Source organism: Bos mutus, chromosome 12 (genome assembly GCF_027580195.1).
Source record: "Bos mutus isolate GX-2022 chromosome 12, NWIPB_WYAK_1.1, whole genome shotgun sequence".
NCBI lineage: Eukaryota > Metazoa > Chordata > Mammalia > Artiodactyla > Bovidae > Bos > Bos mutus.
Window position 1 is genome coordinate 17,829,031 of NC_091628.1, and position 10,373 is coordinate 17,839,403.

Sequence of the window (10,373 nt, forward strand, 5' to 3'; positions counted from 1 at the left end):
AATAAAAAAAGGATGTGCAAAGGCACAGAGGTTTATAAAAAAGTAGGTGGCTAGTAAGCGCGTGGAGGAATCTGAATACATAAATAATGAACGTTGAAACATCCACAGTAAACGGCACTCGTTTAAACGAAAAACTCCGGCCGCGCAGTTCCCTGGGAGGAAACAAACATCACAATTTGACAGCCGTAAGTGAAGCAGAGACGTAGAGACTCAGACCACCAAGGCCAGGTTTGCAGGCCCTCACCTGCTCAGGCTGATTGGCAGCGGCTGCGGGGGCGGGGCGAGCCGAACGTCACTTCCCGTCGCGGCCGGCCTGGTCCTCTCGCGCGATGACGGCCAGCGTGGAGCCGCGGGGGCGGCGCCCGGGGGTCGGAGTGGGCGTCGTGGTGACCAGCGGCAGGCATCCTCGCTGCGTCCTCCTGGGGAAGAGGAAAGGGTCGTTCGGAGCCGGCAGTTTCCAGCTTCCCGGGGGCCACTTGGAGTTCGGGTAAGCAGCCGCCTGGCTGACTGGGAAAACGGAACGGGCGCGCAGAGGACGACGTCGCCGCCTGCGCGCATCCGTGCGTGAGTGCGCGCTGACGCTGCGTCGTTTCTCGCGCGTTTGTCTTTCTCGCCTGAGGCCGGCAGGGGGCGCTGTTCTGGGCGAGGCGGGAGCAGGAGTCGCCACGTCCGCGTGCGAGCTGCCCTCGAGGGGTCAGCTCCTCTCGAGCCCTGACGCGGCTGGGCGCTGTGAGTTGTCTTTTTCCTGCTGCTTGCGCTTGAAAGGCCGGAAGTGCGTATTTACAGGCCTCGAGTAGTGTAGTTGTCCCTTCAAATGTTTGCACGGTTTGCTGGCTATTTAAACGCAGGCAGTATAATATTTTCCTGCTCCCGTACGTCTTCGTAGCGCTCCAACCAAGCGAATGGTTAACGGAAACCCTGGGCCTCTACCTCCCTCGTTAAAACGGGGAAATCCTCCGAAGTACTCCCTAAGGTCTCCCTCTCTGCTTTGACTTTCTGTGAATTGAGGTGTCAGACCGACAGAGAAAGTTTAGTTGTACACAAGGGTGAATGAAGAAAGGCTGAGAGTGACCTAGAAGGTGGGTTCACCCAGGCTCTTGGACTCTTTAATCGATAGAAATTGGTAAGATGCCAGAGGAGGAATTTAGGCAGAGGTTTGTCGGGGCTCGTGCTGTAGCCGAAGGGAGGGAGCGAGAACAAGAAACAGGTGCCCTTGCTCGCTCTCCTGGAGCGGGAGGTGGTGGTGAGCTGGTTTCTTAAATGGAGTGGGGCGTAGGTATGGATCTGCGGGTTGCGCAGAAGGTGCGGCTTAAGTGATCCGCCTGCTCCTTTGGTGGTTCTGTGTGCGGAAATCATGCCTGGTAACCCTGCTTCGCTCTGAGCAACTCACAAATGGCTGTAGGTTTGTGGCTTTTTTTGTAGTTTGTCTTTAATTGCCCCAACTGTGCATGCGTTATTTTTAGTCTCTAACTTTGTCCAGGTGCGAGCATCCCGGAAAGGGTCCCATCCTATCTCATAGTGAGAATAAGGATGACCTCTGCAGCAGATAAACAGCATCAGAAACGTTCAAGGGGCTTCCCAGGTGCCGCAGTGGTAAAGAATCCGCCTGCCAATGCAGGAGATATAACAGAAGCAGGTCGGGAAGATCTCATTAAGGAGGAAATGGCAACCCACTCCAGTATTCATGCCTGGAGAATCCCATGGACAGAGGGAGCCTGGCGGGCTACAGTCCATAGGGTCGCACAGAGTCGGACACAACTGAAGCGACTTAGCAGCAGCAGCAAGCTATCGCTTAATAAATAATAAAATTACTAGATTAAAAATCAAATTGCACAGACAAGCACACCCCTTGATGGTGCTGAGTGCAGAAATCATGTGAGGTACCCTGCTTTTGCTCCTGGCAGCTCACAAGTGGCAGTTGGGTTTTTGAATCTTGTTCATAATTTGTGCCAGCTGTGCGTGGCAGCTGTGCTCTGGTCTACTTATTTTGGGTCCCTCATTGTTTCTTTTTGTTCTGCCGGATAGAGGAGAGGAGACATAAGGGTCCCAGGTCTCAGCCTGTCCCACCATCAACGGGATGGAGGGAGGGGGGATGTACAATTATGGCTGATGGCATTGTTGTGTGGCAGAAACCAACACAACATCGTAAAAATTAAGAAAAATAAAAGTAGTATTTTGGTATTCTGGTCCTCTTCCAGGCGTTTGTGTTTCCTTTGTGGTGGGGAGAGGAGGTGCGGGCCCATGTTTTGCTCTCTCTCTCTGCCACCTCCTCTTCTCAGTGTTTCTGATTTCTTTATCCCGAGAGTGCCGAGGTCGGAGGGGAGGGCGCAGAGCGTTCCCTGGGTGGTGCTGCTGCGCTCCAGGTGCCCTCTGGGTGCAGTATTCACGTGTGCGCTCTTTCTGAGGGTGTGTTTGGTGGCTGGTTGGAAGTCCTCCAATCCTACAAGGATTTCTGCACTGCACAGTTCCCTAACACAGGTGACCAAAAACTTCTTGTGATGCTGGCCGCCAGCTCCTGGTGCTAGCTAGCACACCGCGCTACATTTTCTTTCTGCCGGGTTCCCCGGTAGTCTCACAGCATCTGCTTGGCCCGGAGAAAACACGATGCTCTCACCGCCGCTTATTTTCTCTGCTCAGCCATCGTGGGCTGCTTTTGCCAGTCCCCTACCGTCCAAATGCCTAAAGTGGGGATGAGCTGCTGTGTTCACGTGCATCCCTGACACCTCGGGACGCGCTTCAGACTTCCACAGCTCGTTCCCTGCTGGTCCTCTGCTCTGAGGCACCGGGCAGCCCTGTATGCTTCCACAGCTCAGCCCTTTAAGTGGGGGTAACGCACCGGTGCCTCCTTGAGAGTCAGTGGTCACCCGTCTCCCTGACCATTTATTTCTCTTGGAGCGCCTCTTGGTTTGGGGGCAGAGTTGGCCCCCCATCAGGAAGAAAGGGAACATTCCTACAGCCTGAAAACTCACAACTTTCCTCCTTCCACAAAGATCTGTCTAATGGATAGAGTGAGGGTAGATTAGATAATTAGAGAAATAGTCAAGGTAGAAAAAATAGAGAAACAGTATTCTTTTTTGCTGAATATCTCACATACTAAAGTGCTTCATAAATATAAGGAAATTTAATCTAAAAGTCACTGAACCACACAGATTTCTTTTCATACTTGTTTTCACTTGATACTCACATACTTTATCTGACTATAAAATTCCATTTGGAACCATTTCTAAAGGGGGATACTGTATATTTTTAATCTTGTTTCATGTATGATAACTGTACAGTGAAATGTTTTAATTTATATGCAGGTTTTGGTAACTTTTAGAGTATCAGTTCTTGTCAATATCTAGTTATTATGGATCATATTGAAGGTGAACTAATCACCTAAGTGTATTTTAATATTTTATGAATGCCTTTTGTTCTCAATTTTGAGGCATAAACTGAAATTCTGAACCTACTGGAAAAGACTTTACTTACTTCTTGATACACTTACAACAAGCCTGTGAGAAAGTAGCATTATGTTTTTACTTATCCAAAGTGGAAAGGAATGGACTTTGAACTCAAACCTAGGTCTAGTTAACTATGAGGCCTGCGCTCTTAACTGATACATCAGACCACCTGGTTGCATGCTGCTTCCGGGCAAGCAAACTAGTGCTGGATTGGCTAAATGTTCGTTTTTTGTTGTTCAATATGAAGTCCTTTTGGTCTTCAGATAACTAGATACAGGATAAACAGTATCTAAGGGTTGTTGATTTATTGTTTTAAAGCATGGATCAATTACAGCTCTTTTGGGTTACACTGGAAATTTCTAGCCAGAAATTTCATGGCTAAAAAAAAAAATGAATAAATAGAATCGAATATGGTGGTGTGTTTCTGTTTTCCAGTGAAACCTGGGAAGAATGTGCTCAAAGGGAAACCTGGGAAGAAGCAGCTCTTCACCTGAAAAATGTTCGCTTTGCCTCGGTTGTGAATTCTTTCATTGAGAAAGAGAATTACCATTATGTCACTATTTTAATGAAAGGAGAGGTGGACCTGACTCATGATTCAGAACCAAAGAATGTAGAGCCTGAAAAGAATGAAAGTAAGAGAATTACATACAATAGTGTGTTTTCTACGAGAGCATGTCTGAAGGAAGATTATGTCACCATATGAAGAGAGTTAGAACGTAATTATACTTTAATTAGAGCTTAAATCTACTTAAGTTCTGAAGACATAAGGATAGAACAGGAAAGAGAATGGGTCTAGAGCCAGACTGCTTGGTTCTTCCGCTTAGAGATTTGTGACCTCCAGCCAAGTTCTTTAGGTCTCTGGGCCTCTTTTCTCATTTGTTATAATAGTAGCTACCTCAGATGGGTTGTTGTAAGGATGAAATGAGTTATTACCTACAGTGGGCGGTCCTAATGAACACAGTAAGTACTCAGTGTTAGTTTTATTGCTAGTGTTTAATTTTGTTTCAAACTGACTTTTTTAAGCAAAACATTTAATGTGCCTTCCTCAGTTTTCTCACCTGTGCAAGAGAGATAGTAACTTTCTTTTATAGAAAATGATTAACTTGCAAAACACCTAATCTGTTGCCTTCTGTGTTGAATTGAGTGCTCTGAAAGCTTTAATGACAGTAATTGATATCCTTTTATTTACTGTGTACTACACTTTGTCCCTGGGGCTTCCCTGCTGGCTCAAAGGTAAAGAATCCACCTGCCAGTGCGGGAGATGGGGGTTCGATCTGTGGGTCAGGAAGATCCCCTGGAGGGGAAATGGCAACCCACTCCAATATTCTTGCCTGGATAATCCCATGGACAGAGAAGCCTGATGGGCTACAGCCCATGGGGTCGCAAAAGAGTCAGGGTTTAAACAACACGGCAAGGTGTGGGGGCGGGGGCATGGATGCACCACCCTCCCAGCAGCTTGACGTGTTCAACTCTGAAGCTTTCTGAACCCAGTTGTGTGGAGTTTTTATGAAGGATCATTACATTATGGGATTATTATTATTGTGATTGAGTAAACCATTGCCCATTGATTAACTCAAACCTCCAGCCCCTGTCCCCCTCCCTAAGGTGGAGTGTGGGGGTCAGCGGTGGGCTGAAAGTTCCAACCCTGTGATGATGCCTCTGTCTTTCTAGTCAGCACCCACTTCCCGAAACTGTGTGGGAGCCACCAGCCATCTCATTAACATTAACTCAGCCTTGGTTGAAAGGGGCTTATTATGGAAAACAAAAAGATGCTCCTCTGATCCCTGTCACTCAGGAAATTATTAATACAAAGGTTTCAGGAATCCTGCCAGGAAACAGAGATGAAGACCAAATACATATTTCTTATTTAATGATATCACATGAAGAAAAACACAAGAAGGATCCAAAGGCCTTCAGCTGGACTAGGGTACAAAAAAAATGATTCACACCTTAAGAATGGGAAGGCAGGATTGTACCAAATTCACTAGGGGAGCTGATACCTGGCCAAGGTACAGTGGCTCGGGGTCTTTATTTATAATACAGGCATGCGCTCTGCCCCGTGTTCATCGGGCCCTGGATCTGAACAGCCTACTTCAGTCCTCTAGTCACTGCATCTTTCCTCCGGCCGTCAGAGTATAATTAGAGGGATTACCCAGATGCTTCCTTCTCTAGGAGGCGCAGCTAACTGAGCATCTTGCAACACGTGGTTAGTGTGTGCCTCCCCTCTTCGTCCCCCACCTCTCCTCGCCCCCACCCCCATACTGTGTGGTCACAGGTACTGAGCAGCCCTTCCAGAGCTTGTTCCAGGTTCATGGATTCTTTGTCCCCTTCCTTCCCAGAGTGAAACTACATATCTGTATTTTATAGGCAGAGAAATGCTTAATGAAAGAAACAGTAATTACACATAGATATATACATGTAATCATAAACTAATTTAGAACATAGAATTCTTAATAATCATTGTATTTTTGTTGTTAATATCATAATATTTAAACATTCACCTGTCGTGAGCATCTGTACACACTCAGTCATATCTCTTTGCAACCCCATGGACTGTAGCCCACCAGGCTCCTCTGTCCATGAGATTATCCAGGCAAGAATACTGGAGTGGGTTGCCATGCCCTCCAGGGAATCTTCCTGACCCACAGCTCCTGCCACATACCCGCATCACAGGCAGATTCTTTACTGCTGAGCCACTGAAAATCATGTTTGTATAGCCAAGATAATGTGTAGCATCACTCTTGCGCTTCATTTTATTAGTAGCAAATCACTTTTTAATTTTTCTTAGTACAGGTTAACTAGCCAAAATGAATATGCTTTGTTTCAACTGAAGAAATTGCTTTAATGTCTTTCTTTTCTAGGTTGGGAGTGGGTTCCTTGGGAAGAATTTCCTCCCCTGGACCAGCTTTTCTGGGGACTACGTTGTTTAAAAGAACAAGGCTACGATCCTTTTAAAGAAGATTTGGATCATCTGGTAGGATATAAAGGAAGTCACCTAGAGGTGAACAAGGAGATTCACTGAGTTGGTTTTTTTTTTTTAATGGGTTGGCCAAAAAGTTCAGTTAGATTTTTTTTGTACGATGCCTATAGTCTTGCTTGGTTGTCTCTAACTTCATTTAAAACAATTTTGTGAGATTGTATTATGACACCTGTCACAGCAATGTGCATTTTTTAAAAGAAACTTATCAAAATTGGTGAATTTGGGGGGTAGCCATTTTAATATTGAAGATGGAAGAAAAAAGGCAACAATTTCGGCATATTATGCTTGATTATTTCAAGAAAGGTAAAAATGCAACGGATACAAAAAAAAAGATTTGTGCAGAGTATGGAGAAGGTGCTGTGACTGAGCGAACATGTCAAAAGTGGTTTGCAAAGTTTCGTGCTGGAGATTTCTCTCTGTATGATGCTCCACGGTCAGGTAGACCAGTTGAAGTGGATAGCAATCAAATTGAGACATTAATTGAGAGCAATCAACATTATACCACACGAGAGATAGCCGACATACTCAAAATATCCAAATCGAGCGTTGAAAACCATTTGCACCAGCTTGGTTATGTTAATCGCTTTGATGTTTGGGTTCCACTTAAGTTAAGCCAGAAAAACCTTCTTGATCGTATTTCCACTTGTGATTCTCTACTGAAACGTAATGAAAGTGTTCCGTTTTTAAAACAAATTGTGACAGGCAATGAGAAATGGATACTGTTCAATAATGTGGAACGGAAGAGATCATGGGACAAGCGAAATGAACCACCGCCAGCCATGCCAAAGGCGGTCTTCATCCAAAGAGGGTGATGTTGTGTATATGGTGGGATTGGATGGGAGTCCTTTATTATGAGCTCCTTCCAGAAAACCAATCCATCAATTCCAAGAAGTACTGCTCCCAGTTGGACCAGCTGAAAGCAGCACTCAATGAAAAGCGTCCAGAATCAGCCGACAGAAAGTGCATAATCTTTCATCAGGATAATGCAAGACCACATGTTTCTTTGATGACCAGACAAAAATTGTTACAGCTTGGCTGGGAAGTTCTGATTCCTCCACCATATTCCCCAGACATTGCACCTTCAGATTACCATTTATTTCGGTCTTTACAAAATTCTCTCAATGGAAAAAATTTCAGTTCCCTGGAAGACTGCAAAAGGCACCTGGAACAGTTCTTTGCTCAAAAAGATAAAAAGTTTTGGGAAGATGGAATTATGAAGTTGCCTGAAAAATGGCAGAAGGTAGTGGAACAAAACGGTGAATACATTGTTCAGTTCAGTTCTTGGTGAAAGTGAAAAATGTGGTTTTTATTTTTGCTTAAAAATCAAAAGAGCTTTTGGGCCAACCCAATACATAAAAGGCAAAATAAGGTCCTGTTAAAGAATAAAAAATATCTACATTTCAGAACAACTCCATTTTACCTGAGAAGTCCCACGTGATGGACAGTTTATTTGTAGTCTCTTAATATACCCAACACCTTTTCATTCAGTACTTGTGAAGAATTTTCAGAGATTGTGTCATGAACTGTGCTTCAGATTCAGAACACGTGACAATTGGTGATGTTATAAGTGGTAATTCCGCTTTCTGTATTGCTCTGGTATTAATGTGTCACTACCAGTGTGTGTGGAGGAGAGTGCAGTGGAATTCGTCTTAGTGTTTCAGTTCTAGTAGAGATCCTAATTCAAGTGCTACCACAGAATTTATCACACTTGTTGGTTTTCCTTTCCTGTTCTGTTGTTGTTAATATATTTTGACAGTTCCTACCACTAGAGCAGACAGGACAGGTCGTTAGGCTGTATTTCTGATTGGGAATGTAAACCTAGGGAAGCGAGTTAAACCATCCAGGATCTGTATCCCATTGTTAACAGGCCTTACCATTTTGGATCTCAGTTGATCTCTCTCGAGATTCAACTTCCTTGTATGTGAAATGTAATTAGACTAGGGCGGCAGTTCTCAGTATGGTCCGGAGAAGTCCTCAAGGCCCTTTCAAAGGTCCTCGGGGTCAGAGTCGCTTTTGTCACATCCACAGAGGAGTTTTCCAGAAACTGCGTGTTATAGGTTACTCTAGTAGAGTGACTGCAAAGCAGAGAAGAAAATCTAGCTCTCTCCTAGTAAGCTAGATGTGGAAGAAATGGACAAAAAAATGTAAAACAATGCCATGCATCTCACTTTTTTTTTTTTTAAGAAAAACATCTATATTTTTTATAAAAATTATGTTAACATACAAGTTTTGTGTTATGGGTTTTTGTTATTTGTAAATAAATAAAAGAATTCTTAGAATTTATCAGTTTTAGTTGCTAGTATGATACTATTACTAGATAACATCCTACAAAAACTCTTTGGGGCCTCAGTTTTTGTTTGTTTGTTTGTTTGTTTTTTATGAAGTATAGTTGTTTACAACGTAGTGTTAGTTTCAGGTATGTACCAGAGTGATTTAGATAGGTATTAATGCACACACATTTTCAGATTCTTTTCCATTACAGACTGTTGTAAGATAAATATAGTTCCATGTATTATACAGTATGTCCTTATTGTTTATCTGTTTTATACACATAAAGTGTGTATTTGTTAATCCCAAACTCCTAATTTGTCCCTCCCCATCTCCTTTCCCTTCTGGTAATCATGCCTTTTCCCTGCATCTGTGAGTCTGTTTTGTAAATAAGTTCCTTTGTATCATTTTTTTAGAGTCCGTGTATTAGTGATGTCATGATATTTGTCTTTCTCTGCCTGCCTGCCTGTGTCTGGGTCCACCCGTGTTGCTGCAGGTGGCGTTATTTCATTGTTTTTGTGGCTGAGTAATACTCCATTGTGTATATGTGCCATTCTTTATCCATTCATCTGTTGATGGACGCTTAGGTCGTTTTCACGTCTCAGCTATTGTAAATAGTGCTGCTGTGAACGTTGGGTGTGTTAATTTTTTCAAATTCGTCTTCATCTTTTCCGAGTATCTGCCCAGAAGGGGGATTTCTGGATTGTATGGCATCTTAGTTTTTTTAGGGAACCTCCTTCCTGACCTCTTCAGTGGCCGCACAGTGTACATTCCCACCAACAGTGTAGTAGGGTTCCATTGTCTTCCCCACCCTCCTCAGCATTTACTTGTAGACTTTTCAATGATGACTGTTCTGACTGGTATGAAGTAGTACCTCATCATAGTTTTGATTTGTGATATTGAGCATCTTTTCTTATGGCTCTTGGCCACCTGTATGTCTTTGGAGAAATGATGTTTAGGTCTTCTCACTTTTATGATTTTGGGGTTTTTTTTTGATGTTGAGCTGCATGTCGGTTGCATAATTTGCAGATATTCTCTCCCATTCTGTAGGTTGTCATTTTGTTTTGTTTATGGTTTCCCTTGCTGTGCAAAAGCTTACAAGTTTGACTAAGTCCCATTTGTTTATTTTTGCTTTTATTTCTTTGGCCTTGGGAAACTGACCTAAGAAAACATTGGTACAATTTTATGTCAGAGTTTTGCCTGTGTTCTTTTCTAGAAGTTTTATAATGTCATGTCTTATTGAAGTCTTTAAGCCATTTTGAGTTTATTTTTGTGTATAGTAAAAGGGAGAAAAAAAATAAAAGGGAGTGTTCTAACTTCACTGATTTTGATGCAACTTTCAAACTTTTCCAACACCACTTGCTGAAGAGACTGTCTTCTCTCCATTTTTTTCTCTCTTTTGTCAAAGATTAACTGGTGTGGGTTTATTTCTGGGCTCTCTCTTCTGTTCCATTGATCCGGATGTCTGTTTTCGTTACTAGTATCACGCTGTTTTGATACCCTAGTGTTGTCAGAAGTCTGGGAGGGTTATACCTCCAGCTTTGCTCTTTTTCCTTAGAATTGCTTTGGCAATTCTGGGTTTTCTGTGGCTCCATATACATTTTAGGATCATTTTTTTCTGGTTCTGTGAAAAATGTTTGGGTAATTTGATAGAGATTGCATTAAATATGTAATTTGCTTTG

At 43.3% G+C, this 10,373-nt stretch overlaps 1 protein-coding gene across 1 annotated transcript; it reads left to right on the forward strand.

The window, feature by feature from the left end:
• The first annotated feature begins 329 nt into the window (after window positions 1-329).
• Window positions 330-8,706, forward strand: NUDT15 (nudix hydrolase 15). The gene is made up of 3 exons (XM_005908145.3): window positions 330-487; window positions 3,879-4,075; window positions 6,305-8,706. The coding sequence occupies exons 1-3, from the start codon at window positions 330-332 to the stop codon at window positions 6,463-6,465; spliced, it is 516 nt and encodes a 171-aa protein (XP_005908207.1). The 3' UTR covers window positions 6,466-8,706.
• Window positions 8,707-10,373: the final 1,667 nt, after the last annotated feature.

Coding starts and splice junctions, on each gene's coding strand:
- NUDT15 (XM_005908145.3), top strand. CDS start 330: ATGACGGCCAGCGTGGAGCCGCGGGGGCGGCGCCCGGGGGTCGGAGTG. Junction 488..3,878: donor GGGGGCCACTTGGAGTTCGG/GTAAGCAGCCGC, acceptor TCTGTTTTCCAG/TGAAACCTGGGAAGAATGTG. Junction 4,076..6,304: donor AGAGCCTGAAAAGAATGAAA/GTAAGAGAATTA, acceptor TTTCTTTTCTAG/GTTGGGAGTGGGTTCCTTGG.